Source organism: Ictidomys tridecemlineatus, chromosome 8, assembly GCF_052094955.1.
Source record: "Ictidomys tridecemlineatus isolate mIctTri1 chromosome 8, mIctTri1.hap1, whole genome shotgun sequence".
Taxonomy (NCBI): domain Eukaryota; kingdom Metazoa; phylum Chordata; class Mammalia; order Rodentia; family Sciuridae; genus Ictidomys; species Ictidomys tridecemlineatus.
In genome coordinates, this window is record NC_135484.1 from 75,700,328 (window position 1) to 75,719,623 (window position 19,296).

At 34.5% G+C, this 19,296-nt stretch overlaps 1 protein-coding gene across 4 annotated transcripts in view; it reads right to left on the minus strand.

Moving 5' to 3' along the window:
• The window catches only part of Cyb5r4 (cytochrome b5 reductase 4), a 101,177-nt gene that overhangs the window by 22,403 nt on the left and 59,478 nt on the right, over positions 1-19,296 (minus strand). For 3 of the 4 annotated variants that reach the window (XM_021726039.3, XM_040283036.2, XM_005324749.4), the window contains 4 exons: positions 10,828-10,968; positions 9,243-9,395; positions 6,732-6,882; positions 6,331-6,417 (listed from right to left, as the gene is read on the minus strand). In XM_021726039.3, coding sequence (XP_021581714.2) covers positions 6,331-6,417; positions 6,732-6,882; positions 9,243-9,395; positions 10,828-10,968 — 532 coding nt within the window. The remainder of the gene's footprint in view (positions 1-6,330; positions 6,418-6,731; positions 6,883-9,242; positions 9,396-10,827; positions 10,969-19,296) is intronic. The other variant, XM_021726040.3, reaches the window with a different exon arrangement.

The following is a 19,296-nucleotide window of genomic DNA, read 5'->3' on the forward strand; positions in this document are numbered from 1 at the left end:
ACTTGAAATGTACTTATTCATTGTAAATCAAGAGCAGAGCCTAAATATCCAACAAATATCCTCCTCCAGCCAATTAGCTTCCAAAACCTATCCCCTCCTTCCTATTTCTTGCATGTCTCCTACTTTTTCACTTTAACTGCCACAACTCCAAATCAGGTCCTACATCTCTTGTCTAAAACACAACTCTTAGCCTTAATCTGACACACCATTGCCATATTAGTAATGCTAAAAACCCAGATTCAAATTTGCAACTTTGCTTTAAAAGCTTCAATGGTTCCTCATTACCAACAGACTACCATTTCAGAATACTTAAGGCTCCATCTTTTCCTGTTTTTCTAGCTAAAGAAAATACTAGGAACAAAACTGGACTATGGTCTGTCACTAAAACATCAGAGCATTCTGGCCCTTAGGTCTTTATCGCCACTACCAACATTTCCTTTCCTGTTCACAGAAATGCTATTTTGTTTTCCAAAGCCCAGCTCAAAGTCAGTTCTTGCATGAAGCACTGATATCCTTATTCTCACAAAAGTGTGATTACTCTTTCTCCTCTCAGTGCACAGAATCCACAGCTACTGATGCACTTTAGAGTAGTCTTATTTTTTATAATTTCCTATGTCAAACACATTTTGCAAACAGCATAGAAATCTAAGTTAAAGTACACAATCTTCTCTTGATAGATATAACTGGGTAAATAAACGTTGGTCCTTTGTGATTTATTTCCTTGCTGCTTGGAATTCCTTCCTTTGTCTTTCCCCTTCCCCTATTACTCAATCACTGATCTCTCTATCCACTCTTTTTTTTTTTTAAAGAGAGAGAGAGGAGAGAGAGAAGTGAGAGAGAGAAAGAGAAATTTTTAATATTTATTTTTCAGTTTTTGGTGGACACAACATCTTTATTTTATTTTTATGTGGTGCTGAGGACCGAACCCAGCGCCCTGTGCATGCCAGGCAAGCATATTACCACTTGAGCCACATCCCCAGCCCTCTATCCACTCTTAAACAACAACAACAACAACAAAAAACCATTATTAAGTGTATTGTACACAATAATCTGGGTTAAATACTTCATTCTCCAGAGACTATTTGTTAAAATGTATCAACAGCCTTAGAACACTTTGATCTATTGATTATTTGGATGAAATTTTTATTCTGAATAGTTAGAGGAAGTACAGAATAACTTTTAGTCACTATATCAAATAGTAGGAGATTAGTTAAATTATGATATGTTCACATGTCTGAATATAATGCCATTGTTAAAAATCATGTTATATTGCATATATTGCAGGGTTTCCCAACCAGCACTATTGGCATTTTGAGTTCCATATTCTGTTTTGGGGGGCTTTCTGTGCATTGTAGGAAGTTCACAGTATTCCTGGCCTCTTCCAACTAGATGTCAGTATCACCTCCCCCTCCAATTGTGACAATCAAAACATCCCTGAACATAAATGTCCTGAGGCATGTTGGGGTTGCTCTACGTTGAGAATCACTGAAACAGAAAATATTTTATATACAGAATACACTAAGTAGAAAATACAATTGTTATAATAGTCACTGTGACATTATCTCAAAAAATAAATGAAATTTAATACTATGTGAAAATGAAATGAAACTTAATTTCATTTCATTTTCACATAGTAATTAACTAAATCTACTATTGCATATATCTGCCTACTGTTTTTTCTTAAAAAAAATAAATGTGTAAGATTTTGCTAGACTTTGAATCCCAACTTCTGGTGTTAACAGTTAAGTATAATAACATACCTGGATAAAATTCAGGTAAGCTGACTTTTTTTTTTCTTTTCAGATTTCATACTTAGTGCCATGAAAATTGTATTGAAATAGAAACATTCTAAAAATGACTCTGAATTTCCTTTTTTTCCCTCAATTTTATTGAACGGAACAATAAGGGAAAATGAAGAGACAGTCTTTGTGCTCCGCATGAGAAAACAGGCAACACAATATCTTACTACTATTGTGCCCCTGTGTATAGAGAGGCACACTGTAAATGTTCACACATATTTCAGGAATGAATAAATGCAACTGTTACAAACATGCTAATTATGGACTAGGCATCTACATATGCTAACACACGAATCCAGATGCCCTATGATATGAGTATTAATGTGTCTGTTCTACAGATCAAAAAACTGAGGCCCAGTCAAAAAAAGTAACTTGCCCAAGGTCACAAGGTTAACAAGTTTCCATTTCATAATGATATTTCAAAGAATTTTATTTGTTAATAATATTATCTGGATAAACCCTGAGGACCAGAAAAAAAATTAAAATATTTGATCATATACCAATCTCTGTTACTACCCCTCCTATCCTTCCTTGTTCCACAAAGGACTTGGTAGAAAGATGGAATCTAATTCTAGACAGTATTTAATTTTTTTAACTACAGAATTTCAGAGCATTTTCAAAATTATTACATTATTTAATAATTGAATCAGGCAAATGTATTCAGGTAAACACATTTGTCATCAGAAACTTTATTATCAAAAACTACAAGTGACACAAGGGAGTCAAGATGTGGGAAAGGGTGATTCAAAATATATTTAAAAATTAATATCTTAAATGCTAACTAAAATACAAATGTGACTATAATTAAAACTACCTGATATTGAATCTGAACTTTTACTTTCCTTTTACGTATAGGACATGCAATTATGTTTTTGACTGAACAGTACTAACAAAATCCATCAATAAGTCTTTCAGGCTAGGATTCTCCTATTTCTACATAAAACCCCAGATTATAGTAAAATTCTTTATAAATGTTCCCAAGCCATCTACACAGGCAAGGCCTTTTTGTTTTCCAGTAAGGGCTTGACTTGATGTAAGTCAAAAGACACCAAGAGTCCATGGTCATGAATCAGTTTCCAACCAAGTGCCTCCAGTTAGGAAGACTGAGACTCCAGAAAAAAGTCATGGAGGAGAGAGTGGGAGGGAGGGAGGGAGGGGGAGAGAGAGGGAGAGAGAGAGAGAGAGAGAGAGAGAGAGAGAGAGAGAGAGAGAGAGAGAGAGAGAGAAAGTGCGCACATGTGAGTGAGCAAGAGGAGAAAGAGAAGGAGAATAAAGAGGATAAAGACAGGTTAGAAGTCTGAACACTATCACTTCTCTCAGCAGGCTGAAGAAGTATCACTCATCTGGTGAGTGCTGTTAGAGCCAGGCATCCATAGTTAAAAAAAAAAAAAAGGCGGGGTGGGGGGGTGGGGGAGTGGTGGGGCCTTTCCTCAACCATAATACTACAGCCCATGTAATTCCACCAACCCAAACTATGTAGACCAAAACAAAACAAAACACAGGTGACTTTGTTAAAAGACACTTCATGTTGAAAGACTGTCTACATGTTCATTTTTTTACGAGTTAATTTGTAGATCAAGTTTAACTCCTATTAATAGACTAAAAGTACAATGTTCATTAAAATAATAAAAAATTTCCTTTAGAAATTTAAAAATTTTTTTTCTTTAAGGGATCTATCTCAAAGAATACTTCTATCAAAAAACCACCTAAAATGTCTTTTTTTTAAAAAAAAACCTGGGGCTGGGGATGTGGCTCAAGCGGTAGCGGGCTCACCTGGCATGCATGTGGCCTGGGTTCGATCCTCAGCACCACATACAAACAAAGATGTTGTGCCCGCCGAAAACTAAAAAAATAAATATTAAAAAATTCTCTCTCTCCCTCTTAAAAAAAAAAACTAGCTAAAAGCCTACCTGTTTAAATTCTTTTAAATGTTTGGGTAAATAGGACTTCTAACCCCTAAGAAACTACACACATGCTTATAGAAACCTTCATAATATATATATGGGAGGACTTCATAGTTTCCAAAGCATTTAAGTTATCTTCTACAAAACTCACAATAGAAGTGAACAGGAAAAAATGCTATTATTGTATTCCGAAGGTAAAGAGACAGACCCATAGAACTAAGCAATTTCTGAAGTCTTAAGCAAAAAGTTTAAGTCGAGTAGAATGAAAAACTAAATTTATATCCCTAAGCTTCTTGATAAACACTTCCAAGTATAAAAGAAGCACGAAAAGCCAAAATTTGTATTTCTTTAAATCATTCTCTAAATTATCATAATTACCTAAATACAATAAATACTCTTATATTGACACTCTAAAGAACAATAACTATCCAAGGATAAGTAAGTTCAGTCAGCTATTAAATGTCACCTATTAAAAGATGATGATGGGAGATAACAGAGAAAAGCCAGAAAACACCACAGTATTGCCTTATTGTGGATATTCAGAAGAACCTAGAGCTCCTGGGAACAGATATTGAATCTAAAGGATTTTACTCTAACTTTTAAAAGGTATAGAATTTTACCTATCTCAGACCAAGTTTTCATAAATAAACATAAATATTTACTTTAGATATTTTGTGCAACTTATTAAGTGCTGAAATTCTCAGAAATAGCTCTTTTTTGAGAGAAAGGGAGAGAGAATTTTTTAATATTTATTTTTTAGTTTTTTGGTGGACATAACATCTTTATTTTATTTTTATGTGGTGCTGAAGATCAAACCCAGCGCAGCGCGCATGCCAGGCAAGCATGCTTGAGCCACATCCCCAGCCCAGAAATAGCTCTAAATGATTACAGAAATGCTTCAGACAGTTTGACAGTTTGTCCTATGCACTATTCTGGTAAAAAATTTGTTCTGAAATATTGGAAAATCAAACACTCAGCAATGTCCACATGGAAGAAAAAGAAAGCCAAGTGACAAGTTTTTGTCTATCAGATGTGAAAACTTAAATCAGCGCCTTCTGTGATCTAAATGTAAAGATCTAAATTTAATTAAATAAAAGACTTTGTGTACAAACATTGATATCTAATAATCTGTAACCACAATAAAAATATGGATTGAATATGAAAAAAAAATTTTGTTCTGAATTTCCTTTCTCACATCTTTTGAGGGAAGATGTGCTATATGGCCTCATTTAAACTATCTTCTTTTCCAGGCGTAGTAGTGCACACCTATAATCCTAGCAGCTCAGTAAGCTGAGGCAGCAGGATCAGGAATTCAAAGTCAACCTCCAAAATTTAGCGAGGCCCTAAGCAAACTTGGCAAGACCCTGCCTCAAAAATAAAAAATTTAAAAAGGGCTGGGGGAGCTGGGGCTGTAGCTCAGTGGTAGAGCGCTTGCCTTGCACGTGTGAGGCAGTGGGTTGAATCCTCAGCAAAGAAAGGAAAGAAGGAAGGAAGGAAAGAATTGTGTCCATCTACAACTAAAAATTTTTTTTTTTTAAAAAAAGGGATGGGGATGTTGCTCTGTGGTTAAGCACTCCTGGGTTCAATTCCTGGTAGCGGAAAAAAAAATTGTCTTCGTATATTCAGTTGACTACGCTAAGCTTTTTTTCAATGAAATAACTTTTCACTTTGCTCTCCTTTCTGTCTTTGGATTCAGCTTGACATCAATTGTTTCCTATTGACTATACAAGCATTTCCAAAGGTGTATACTGAGGATACCAATGACCGGTCTATTAATAAGAATTAATGCAAACAAACAACAATGAAGACAAAATGCTAAATTCTGCATAAGAAATCCCACTCTTTGAAAGTCACAATGGATATTAGCATGTTAAAGGGTCTAAGAAATATTACAACATGTTTCCTTTTGATTAATCCATTCTCATCAAATTTATTTTATCAATTGGGCCATGCCTATAATCTCAGTTGCTGGGGAGGCTAAGGTAGGAGAATTGCAAGTTCAAAGCCAGCCTCAGCAAACTAGTGAGGCCTAAACAATTTAGTGAGATCTTGTCTCAAAATAAAAATATAAGGTCTAGGGATGTGGCTCAGTGGTTAAGTGTCCCTGGGTTTAATCCCTAGTATGTACACACACACACACACACACACACACACACACATAATAATTCTCCATTATAATATATATATATAAAATATCATTATACATTATACAAGAATATCCGGAATTAACAAATTAACTACTACACAGGAATATTTTTCACTAAACCCAACTTAAGAGATAGATATATATCTTGCTGAGTGTACACACACACACACACACACACACACACACACACACCACTATATATTTTAATTTTTTTGGTGCTGGGATTTGAATCCATGGCCTTGCACATGCTAAGCAAACACTCTACTACTGAGCTACACCTCTTAGCCCTTAATTTGGATCTTATTAGACAGTATTTCTTTGGGGGTAAGTAGGGAGAATTACCATTATTTATATTTATAGATTTATTAATTAGTTTACTTTTTCTTTGAAGAAGTTTTCTGGTTAATTCAAATTTTCAGTCAAAGGACATAAGGCCTACATGTACTATATGGTATTAGTAGAGTTACAATCAGTATAATACCTTTTATCTTCAAATGCTAATTTCTCCAATTGGCTTCTCCAAATTATATCATCCTCTGTCTTATTGAAGAACATCAATTTCACTTTCCTTAAAAGAAAAAAACCTCATTAAATGCAACTAATTAAACTTAAAATATGCACAAGGGAAAAGTCTAATTGAACTAGGGTGCAAGCTTTTTTGTACCAATTAGCTAACCAAAAATATCAAAAACTAAAATGAGATAAAAGAGTCAAATTAAGAAAATAGGATTAGAAAAATAGGATTAGAAGAGTCTAAGTAAGAAACAATAAATGAAGGAATGAGAACAAGATTATTAAGATCCAATGAATAATCAATTTAGAATACCTTATAATAATAAAATAGCCTCACAAACAATAGTAGATAGAGGTAAAATTACATACCTGAGACTGGGTATGTTAATCAAAGCATATTTCAGTATTTTAACCATTGGTGTAAAGCCTGTTCCAGCTGCCAATAAAAAAAGATCTTCTACTTCTTGGAGTTTGGATATTTTAAAATTTCCCTCAGGATTGCTTACTGGTACAAAATCTCCTAAATAATGAAATATAAAAATAAATCACAAAAACAAAACAAAACAAAACAAAACCTAACAGGGGAACTGAGAAGGCTAAGTAGCTGAATTTGGAACATTCATGAGTAACAGTATCGTTACTTACTCTGCAGACTCCGTATCAGTGTTCAAGGTAGATGAGGGTTATTAGAGTGAATTAGGCCTCCAAGTATGTCTAGATTATATCATTAGAGTAAAACTAATGACAAGGTTTTATTTCCCACGGTCATTTCCCAATCTGAAGTCCAAAATTTAAAACTTATTGCAAAGTCCTTATCCACAAATGTCAAGAAAGAATTGATAACTAAATTATAAGCACCTCAAAAGCAGAATCTACATACATCTGTCTTGTATAACACAAGGTAGAACACAGATATTTGTCATTTATATACTGATTATTAACCACAGAGATATGATTAGTAGCAAAGAAAATTGAAATAGAAATGTTTTCTAAAATCTAATGTTAGTAATTGTGTTAATTTCTCCTCCATCAAATATTAAAAAGATCTATTGATTAAAATAAGAAGAGTTTAATTCCTATGAAAACAAAGCAATACAGAAAAGTAATCAGATATACTTGCAGCAGGCTACCTCCCAATCTGGGAAACAACACAGTTGAGAAATCAGTGCCCAATTTCTACAGTACAGTTAGTAGGACCACCATGTTCCACTCATGTAAGAAAACTGCCATCAGGACTATATTTGGTAATTTTCAAAGTAACAAAAATGAAAAATAAAGATGTCCCTTATTTGAAAATGAAAAACATTCGAATTTATTTTAAAATGCTTGGATGGATCCATTTTTCCCCTTGCAGGATAGTAAGGAACTTGCAATGATTAATAATTTGAATTAAGTTTCAAAGTAACAGGAACTCCTTGTTACAGTTTGAAAGGGACCATAAGTTCAGAATGTCTTTAGTAAAAAGACAGATGATTATTTACTAAAGAAGCCTCAAAGGATGATATTAACTTGATAACATTTATCCATATTCCAATCTTTCTAATGTCACAAAATCAATCAGATTCAGGCAGTAGCTGATGCTAATCAACATCACAAGAAAGTACATATACCAAAATGGCAACTAATTTACAGCTGGTATCTAGTATCCTAGCCATAGTGACCTGAACATTTATATATACCATGCAGAGTATCTTGTTATCAGCATAAGAGAATCTGAAGATTAAATTAATCATATGTTTGATGAATGAGGGATTAAAAAAAAAGATGTGAATAATGTTATGTAGTAGTTCATCTAGGCCAAAATGACACGTGGTGAATTATCACTAACAGGCAAATATACAATCTCTAAGCAACACAAGTATCCGTGTTAGGTCAAGATTCCCCGGCTGAAACTGGTATAATACTTCCTCTTATTCTCTGGGCTTTCCTTTTCCATGTTCTAGACTAACTCTCCAAGCTGGACATGATGGTATATGCCTAATCCCAGTGACTTAGGAGCTGAGACAGAAGGATCACAAGTTCAAGGCTAGTCAAACAACTTAGTGAGACCCTAAGCAACTTAGTAAGACCTTATTTCAAAATAAAAATCAAATAAAAGAGCTTGGGGTATAGCTCAGTGGTAAAGAGCTGCTGGGAAAAGAACAAAGGAAGGAAGGGAGGGAGGGAGGGAGGAAGGAGAAGGAGAAGGAGAAGGAGAAGGAGAGGGAGGGTGGGTGGGTGGTTTGGTTGATGAGCATCCTAGTTGAGGCCCCTGCATGTATTTGTGAATGAGACTGACAAACCCGTGGAACTTCAAGTGGTACTTCAAGAGGAACAAGTATTTTTTGTAAAGCAAGAGATGAAACTTGACACATCATCACAGGCTGTATAGGTCATGCAGAAGATATAATCAACGCAGGTAACAGGGACCCACTGAGATCCCAGAACAACATGGTTAAATCTGTTCTCAGGAAAACATGGAGAAAGAATTGGAGAATTTAATAAACAGAAGAGAAAGACCAGTTAAGAGTCAAGTGTGAAAGACCAGTTAGAGGTCAAGAAGAAGGGATGAAGACTTGCATTTAGAGGGTGGCAAAAGTGATATGGAGGAAAGATTAAAAATTCACTGGGAGGTAGCCTCAATAGAACCTAGTGGCTGATTCAGAGAGAGAGAAAACGGAAAAACTCAAGGATGACTCAAGTCACCAGACTGGGTCAAGTGTGAACAGTGATGCTGCAAATAATAAAGATAGGGAATGTGGAATACAGAATGAAGAGAAAATGACTGTGGTTGTAGGCATGTTGAGTTTAAGACATTTAATGGACATGGAGATAACTACAGGGTATTTGATATAATCTAGAGCGCAAATGAAGTTTGTGCAAAAATGAAAAATTACTAACCAATCTGAAGATGATCAAGTTCTGGTGTAAAGAGTCCAGCAGGATAGATTTTAATCAAAAAGTAGATGTATTTATTATTGGGAAGAACTGGTTCTTTGAACTCTGAAAGTAAGGAATCAAACACAGGAGTATATGGCTTTACTATTTCTGTACCTAGAAAAAAAAATAAGCACAGAAATTAAAATCGAAAAAGCTCTTAAAGAGGATGAAGCATACAAATTTTACAATGCTATCAGTATATATTTAAAATTAATGGGCACATAATTCTAATTATATGCTTTACATATATGCAGTATACTTATATATACCTGAAACCTATAAATATTGAACTATTTTTAACAAATCACTATTTTCCTATAATATAGACAATCTGCTTTTATTAAATGTGGTCTAAACTAATAAGGATATGCTAACAAATTTAGACAATCATCTATTCTGTCAGCATGTAATAGGTCACAATAAAAATGGTCTTAATATTTTCCATGGATATATATATAAAGTATTTACATAATAACTCCAATTATACATAAATATTTAACAATAGTTAGTAGTGACAAACTATTTGGGGAGAGAAAGAGAAGATTTCACTTTTTATTTTATATATTTAAATTGATTAAAACAATTTAACATTATATATTACTTTGGTAAGTGAATAAAAGAATATTAATCCAATGTTAATCCAATAAAAAGAATAGTTAATCCAACTATTTCTAAAAATATAGTTTTTTTAAAAAAAGGAAAATTAGAATTCATGCTAACCAAATTCTAAAAAGAAGAATCATGACCAAAATTTACTACATGGCTCCTTGACATATACAAAATTAATTTATATGCAAATTAAAATGCATTAGTAATAACTACCCTGAGGAAGATACCAGTTTTTGAATGGTAACCTAAGATTAGTGATGATGTAGAGGAAAACTTATGCCATCATAATATTCCATATCTACCAAATCCTGTTTGATAGTCTGTTAGACTGACTGCTGGAAACACTACATGACATTAGTATTTTACCTTTTGAAGCTTCAAAAGGCCAATAAAACACTGAATACCAATAAGGGTATTTAAAACAAGTGAGATAATTTCAGGATGAAAGTGAGGGAAAAAGAATTTGCACAGCAAGGAATACATTTTTAGAGCTTCTTATTCTGGTGGTGCACATAAGGAAATCATTTTTAGTCATTCACTTGTTTTGAATATTATAAATTCAACTTCATAAGTGATATACACATAATTAGCTCCTACTATGAGATGCTAGTGAATTTCTAGAATTAATCTTTTTGGAGGGCCAGTCTGTACCCCTTCACCTTTCTTCTAGAGTTTGGTTAGTAATAAATGACAATGCTGATGAAACCATCTCTCTGACTAGGAGCAATTTCTTTGTTCCATATGATGATGTGGAACACTCTAATTCCAATACATAGAAAACACTGTATCCAAAAACCTAGTTTCAGGCTAACATGAAATCTAGCTACCCAGAAACATTTATCAATAACTTAAATGACTGCTTCCTAAATAGATTAGTATCATTTTGACCTGTTTACAAAAGAAGAAAGTGTTTCCCCAAAGCCTCCATTTGTCTTACCTGTAATAGTTAGCTTGAGGTAAACATGTTGCCCAATTGGCACCTGAAGATGAGTGCTTGGTGGAAGCATCAAACAGAAAAGTTTTGTATCATGAGTAACGTCTTCCTTGGAAATTAACTGGCATTTTCTGTAGTACAAACCTAGAAAGCAATGCATTTTTCTCTTACGGAAACGTAAATTATAATACTAGACTGCTAAGTCAAAGCACATACTCAGTTTTGCTCTCTAGAAAGCTTTAATTCAAACTAATATCCCTATACATTTAAAAATTTACTGGTATTATAAGGACTTTTTTTTCATTTTATTTTCTGAGAGATCTACATTCTAAAACCTTATTTAGGTTTTAGAGGACGCTATACAGCTTCTCTCCAGCAGAAATCACCAGCGCTATGACCCCACGCAGGGCTACAGGTGTTAGCATTCGTGCAGGACTCCCAGAGTTCGAGCACAGGGCTCACAAGCAGAATCACCTATCAGCACCTCTGCAGAACTCCCAGACTTTGCTCCGCTCCCACGCAGGACACTCAGCTGCTACCTACCCACAGCATAACGCCATCTCCAAGCCTCCCCCACCGACTAGACACCCCAGCACTGGAAGAAGAATGCCTCCATCTTTGCTCAACCTCCTTGTCATATTTGGTGGGGGCAACTCCCAGATCAGATCTCCAGCTGGCCAGTTACCTAGTTTCCAACTCCCTCTCTCCCTAGCGGCAGTAATTCAACATAGTAGCTGCCCAACACAAAACAACTCTCAGTTGGACACTTGTGCAGTGTGACCAGGGTACCACCCAAGGGAGACCCAGTGTGAGAGGTCCCTCAATCGGAAACTCCTAAGGGACAGGGAGATGGGGCTAAAGTTTAGAGGCTAACAGAGAGACCAGGAACTGGGAATTTTCCAGGCAAGATAGGGAGATAATAATGGGCACACAAGTCATACCAGCCATCCCAAAAAGAGACCTGTGAGGTGCAGTCTCTCCGTAGGGACTGGCAGGTGCAACTCCCTGCTTTTAGGCACCCTGCACAAGGACCAGCCTTCCCAGCCTGGTTACCTCCATAACCCTGAAGGCAGACACCAGCTTGCAATAGACAACCCACCTATTGGATGAGAAGAGAAGCAGGAACAAAAGGGTCTCTAAAACTAGCAACAATTCTGGTTTCTTCCTCCGAGTATTTTTTTTCTTCTTCTTCTACCTCTCTATCCTCCCACTCTCACATCCCCAACATATGTGAAACCAAGAACTTTGCATGAAATAGGATTTTGAGGACCGAATTATTTGAATAATATATAATATAGAGGTGTTGTATATGCCTTTTTTTTCTTTTTTCTTTCCCCCTTCAATTTTTACTATTTTAACATCCTTTATTTTTCTAAATACTTACGTGTGTTTGTTTTATGCACTCTATTGTCTTCCCATGTACTTGTCTACCCTAAATTACTTCCTGTTTATTCTCTTGCTACTCTTCATTAGATTTCTTTCACACTTCCTAAGATATATATATATATATATATATATATATATATATATACTCTAGATCCTCCCATGACACCTCTTCAGTATATCGTCCTATTTTCCACCCCCAGTTCATTGTCCACCATCAGCAACTGTAAACCCTTTTACAAAAATACTGATTATATTATAGATAATAATCGAATCCAACATTCTGTACATTGAGTCCAAACTCTAAATGTCTGAATAACAACAAATTGTTCATAGGTGGTATATTTTTAATATTGGGATCTGTTAACATTGTCCTTCACCACAAAGGAGAAGTTTTGGAACCCTACAAGAGCACCAGAAACCTATAGGGTAAAACCAATAACACCCCGGACTCACAGAGCTAGAAGAGAAGACACAGGAGCAACATAAAAAGACAAGGGAAGAAAGTGCCCCAAACCAATCAAGACACCACATTATTAGAATCCTTGGCAGCCACAGCAGAAGAAATTATAGAGGAGTTCAGGATGTACATGATTAAATATTCTGTGAACTCAAGGAAGATATAAGAGAGCAAATAAAGGCAGTGAAAGATCATTTCGACAAGTACCTATATAAATACAAGAAGCAAAAGATTACCTCAAAAGAGAGATAGAGGTTCTAAAAAAAATTAAGCAGAAATTCTTGAAATGAAAGAAATAATAAGCCAAAGTAAAAGCTCAAATGAAAGCATCACCAACAGAGAAGGCCACTTGGAAGATAGGACATCAAACAATGAAGACAAAATATATAATCTTGAAAAGAAAGTAGACCACACAGTGATAATGGTAAGAAATCATGAGCAGAACATTCAAGAAATATGGTATAACATAAAAAGACCAAATTTAAGAGTTATTGGAATAGAAGAAGCCATAGAGGTCCAAACCAAAAGAATGAATAATCTATTCAATGAAATAATATCAGAAAACATTCCAAATAAGAAAATGAATTATAAATCCAAATCCAAGAAGCCTTTTTGTCAAATGTACAAAATCACAACAAATCCACATCAAGGCACAATATAATAAAAATGCCCAATACACAGAATAAGGAGAGAATTTTAAAAGCCACGAGAGAAAGGAATCATATTACATATAGGGGAAAATCAATTAGGACAACAGGAGATTTTTCAACACAGTCTGTGAAATCTAGAAGATGCTGGAACAACATGTATCAAGCTGTGAAAGAAAATGGATGCCAACCAAGAATCCTGTATCCAGCAAAATTAAGCTTTAGATTGGGTAATGAAATAAAAACCTTCCATGATAAACAAAAGTGAAAGTAATTTATAGCTAGAAAACCGGCACTACAGAACATCCTTGGAAAAATATTCTATGAAGAGGAAACGAAAAACAAAAATGAAAATCAGCTCAGGGAGGTAGTACTCTACAGGAAAAAACTTATCAAAGAAGAAAATCAAGTCAAGTTAAATAACAAAAATAAACAAGTATGGCTGAGAATACAAACCATGTCTCAATAATAACCCTGAATGTTAATGGCTTAAACTCACTAATCAAAAGACATAGGTAGCAGATTGGATTAAAAAAAGACCCAACAATATGCTGCCTCCAGGAGACTCATCTGTTAGGAAAAGACATACACAGATTGAAGGTGAAAGGCTAGGAAAAATCATAGCACTCATGTGGACTGAGGAAGCAAGCAGGGGTTTCCATCCTTGTATGAAATAAAGTAGACTTAAATAAAGTAGACTTAAATAAATAAAGTAGACTTCAAGCCAAAGTTAATCAAAAGGGATAAATATGGACATTACATTACAAGGGATCCATATACCAACAAGACATAACAATCATAAAAATATATGTCCCAAGCAATGGAGCACATATGTTCATCAAACAAATTCTTCTCAAGTTCAACAGTCAAATTGACCACAACACAAACATCTTGGGTGATTTTAACACAACTCTCTCACTACTGGATAGAGCTTCCAAACAAAAGTTGAATAAAGAAACTATAGTTTTCAATAGTACAATTAATAACTTTGACTTAACTGACATATATAGAATATTTCATCCTGCATCAAGCAGATACACTTTTTTCTCAGCAGCACATGGATCCTCTCTAAAATAGATCATATAATATGCCACAAAGCAACTCTTAGAAAATACACAAAAGTAGAGGTACTACCCTGCACTTTATCAGATCATAATGGAATGAAATTGGAAATCAATGACAAAATAAAAAATAAAAATTACTCTAACACCTCGAGATTAAAAAATAGGCTACTGAATGAACAATGGGTTACAGAAGACATCAAGGAGGAGATTAAAAAATTCTTAGAGGTCAATGAGAACATAGACACAACATATCAAAATCTCTGGGACACTATGAAAACAGTACTAAGAGGAAAGTTCATTGCATGGAGTTCATTCCTTAAAAGAAGAAAAAGTCAACAAATAAATGACTAACATTACATTTGAAAGCCCTAGAAAAAGAAGAAGAAATCAACACGGAAAATAGTAGAAGGCAAGAAATAATTAAAATTAGAGATGAAACTGAAACAAAATAAAACAATTGAAAAAATTGACAAAACAAAAAGTTGGTTCTTTGAAAAAATAACTAAAATTGACAGACCTTTAGCTAAACTAATAAAGAGAAGGAGAGAGAAAACTCAAAATACCAGCATACTGAACAGACTATACAGAAATACAGAAGATAATTAGAAATTATTTTGAAAACTTATACTCCAAAAACATAGAAGATATTGAAGGCATTGACAAATTTCTGAAGTCATATGATTTGCCCAAATTGAATCAGGATGATATACACAATTTAAACAGACCAATATCAAGTGATGAAATAGAAGATAGCATCAGAAGCCAACCAACCAAGAAAAGCCCAGGACCGAATGGATATAAAACTGAGTTCTATAAGACCTTTAAAGAAGAACTAATACCAATAGTCTTCAATTTACTTCAGGAAATAGAAAAAGAGGGAGCATTTCCAAACTCATTCTTTGAGGCCACTATCACCCTGATTCCAAAATCAGGTAAAGACACACCAAAGAAAGAAACTTCAGATCAATATCTCTAATGAACATAGATGCAAAAAATTCTCAATAAAATTCTGACAAATTGAATACAAAAACATGTCAAAAAGATAGTGCACCATGATCAAGTGGGATTCATGCTACGGATGCAAAGTTGGTTCAACATACGGAAATCAATAGACTCAAAAATAAGAATCAATAGACTCAAAGATAAGAATCATATGATCATCTCAATAGATGCAGGAAAACCATCTGACAAAATATAGCACCCCTTCGTGTTCAAAACACTAGAAAAACCAGGGATAACAGAAACATATTTCAACATCATAAATATGGCTATCTACACTACACCCCAGGCTAACATCATTCTAAATGGAGAAAAATTGAAGGCATTCCCTCTAAAAATTGGAACAAGATAGAGATGCCTTCTTTAACCACTTCAATTTAATAGTTCTTGAAACACTGGCCAGAACAATTAGACAGATGAAAGAAATTAAAGGGATACGTATAGAAAAGAAGAGCTTAAACTAGCACTATTTACTGACGATATGATTCTACACCTAGAAGACCCAAAAAGCTCCACCAGAAAACTTCTAGAACTAGTACTTGAATTCAGCAAAGTAGCAGAATATAAAATCAACACCCATAAATCAAAGGCATTTCTGTATATCAGTGATAGATCCTATGAAATGGAAATGAGGAAAACTATCCCATTTACAATAGTCTCAAAAAAAAAAAACACTTGGGAATCAACTTAACAAAAGAGGTAAAAGATCTATACAATGAAAACTACAGAACCCTAAAGAAAGAAATCAAAGAAGACATTAGAAGATGGAAATATCTACCTTGTTCTTGGATAGGCAGATTTAATATTATCAAAATGATCATACTACCAAAAGCACTATACAGATTTAATGCAATTCTGATCAAAATCCCAATGACATTCCTCATAGAAATAGAAAATGCAATCATGAAATTCATCTGGAAAAATAAAGAAATCCTTAGCAGGAAGAGTAAAGCAGATGGTATCGCTAAAGTATACTACAGAGCAATAGTACAAAACCATCATGGTATTGGCTCCAAAACAGACTGATAGATCAATAGTACAGAATAGAGGACACAGAGACTAACCCAGAAAATTACAATTATCTTATATTAGACAAAGGCATCAAAAACATACAATGGAGAAAAGATAGCCTCTTCAACAAATGGTGCTGGGAAAACTAGAAATCTATATGCAACAAAATGAAATTAAACCCCTATCTCTCAAAATGCACAAAACTCAACTCAAAATGGATCAAGGACCTAGGAATTAAAGCAGAAACACTACATCTAATAGAAGAAAAAGTAGGCCCTAATCTTCTTCCTGTCGAATTAGGCCCCAACTTTCTTAATAAGACCCCTATAGCATAAGAATTAAAATTAAGAATCAAAAAATGGGATGGATTCAAACTAAAAAGTTTCTTCTTGGCAAAACAAACAATCTGTGAGGTGAATAGACAGCCTACATCCTGGGAGCAAATCTTTACCCCTCACATATCAGATAGAGCACTAAACTCTAGGATATATGAACTCAAAAAGCTAAACACCAAAAAAACCAAATAACCCAATCAATAAATGGGCCAAGGACCTGAACAGACACTTCTCAGAAGAGGGTATACAATCCAACAAATATATGAAAAAATGTTCATCATTGCCAGCAATTAGAGAAATGCAAATCAAAACTAAGATGAGTTTTTCATCTCACTCCTGTCAGAATGGCAGCTATTATGAAGACAAACAACAGTAAGTGTTGGCAAGGATGTGGCGGAAAAGGTACACTTATACACTGCTGGTGGGACTACAAATTGGTGCAGCCAATATGGCAAGCAGTATGGAGATTCCTTGGAAATCTGGGAATGGAATCACTATTTGACCCAGCTATCTCTCTCTTGCGTCTATACCCAAAGGACTTAAAAACCAGTATACTACAGGGACACAACCACATCCATATTTATAGAAGAAGAATTCACAATAGCTAAATTGTGGAACCAACCTAGATGCCCTTCAATAGATGAATGGATTAAAAAATGTGGCATATATACACAATGGAATATTACTCATCAATAAAAGAGAATAAAATCATGGCATTTGCAGGTAAATGGATGGAATTGGAGAAGATAATGCTAAGTGAAGTTAGCTAATCCCAAAAAAACAAATGCCGAATGTTTTCTCTGATATAAGGAGGCTGATTCATAATGGGGTAGGGAGGGGGAACATGGGAGGAATAGATGAACTCTAGATAGGACAGAGGGGTGGGAGGGGAAGGGAGGAGCAGGGGTTATCAATGATAGTGGAATATGATGATCATTATTATCCAAAGTACATGTATGAAAACATGAATTGGTGTGAACATACTTTATATAGAGAGATATGAAAAATTGTGCCCTATAGGTATAATATAAATCATAATGCATTCTGTTGTCATTTATTAAAAAAAATCAATATAAAACCTTATTCATCTTAAATTTACTTTTTAAATAATTTCATCATTTAGGCTTTAGATTTACAAGTATATTAACTGCATTTGTCAAAAATATTTGATAATGAACACATTTTATTCTAAAATCCTTTACACAATGGAAAACTTTGAAACACAAGTATTTAATAGCATTAACACTAATAAGCAAATTTAGAAATATCTCTTTGATAAAGGTAAGAAAATCATATTCTTGTATTTCAGTTTGAGTATTTTTAATATATATGTATATGAATTATAGAGGACATTTTAACTGCCAAAATAACTAAAAGGACTTTTATGTTTAAGGGTTATAAGTTTTGTTGTCTGAAAAATTAATTGAAGCACAAACCTGAACATGGTAGGTTTGTAATACCAATATACATTGATTTCCATAAAAGGAATATTTGAAATTAATATCCTAAACTCAGAAAAATTATTCATATACTCATCAAAAGAATATCATTTATATTACAGGAATTTTATCACAGAAGTAGTTCTCAAAGTATTAATATTTTAACTTTTAAATTCTCTTTTGGACATAAGTAATATACCAAAATAGAATGATAATCTTATTTCCTCTCTCATAAAATAATATTATGAAGATGTGAAAGAATCAATCTTGATAATACATTCCTTATTCTATTCTCACATTCTTCCACCCTACCCCACATCCCCAGATATTTAAATAGGTACAGTAAGATTTACTCCAAATCTTAGGAGGTTAAGGTCCAACAGCTATCAGTGGTTAGTGGGAAACAAAAATAGTCCTAAGAAATAATTCTGGCCACAGCTGAATCAAACTCCCCTTTCTCTATAGCTTCCAAACACCCCAGTCATCCAATCTTTCCACTTGTTGCTATGGTAGCTCAGTAAGTACTTAGGTTTCGAGTGCACTGTTGCATACCGAAACACAGGGGGCATCATTTCCAGTCACTTCACTCTGGTGCCAGGCTTGTATCAGATATCTTCAGGGTAGCACACTACCTTGCAGATATCCTAAAAGGCCAAACCAGAAATGAAGGTTCAAATGATCTCCCTATCCCTTTCTCCAGACATTTTCTGGGATCTAAGGAGAAACTACAATCGAAGACTTTCATGCTGTATGACTAAATAGTTAACAATTATAAATCAGACAAATAACTGTCAAATACAGTATTGGCTATGTTGTATCTTAAAATATGTACCCTCATAATGTCCTAGGCTGGGTTCAAATTCAGGGTTCATTAAAACTATTCAGGGCATCACACAGTGAGAAGGCAGAAGAAGACCTGGACCTCTACTGCCTGCCTCCTTCTCTTCTTTTTCCTCCCTGAGTGGGTCCTTCTAAAGGGGAGGATACATGAGCCAATAGGTCCAAGCTCATCTACTAGCTCTCCTCATAAACAGCCCTGGGTACCCCTTGGACAGAACTATATTTGGGGCCATTTGAGCAAGGAATTTCGAAGTTTCAGATAATGAGAACATGGTGCTGAAGGAAAGAGGTGGC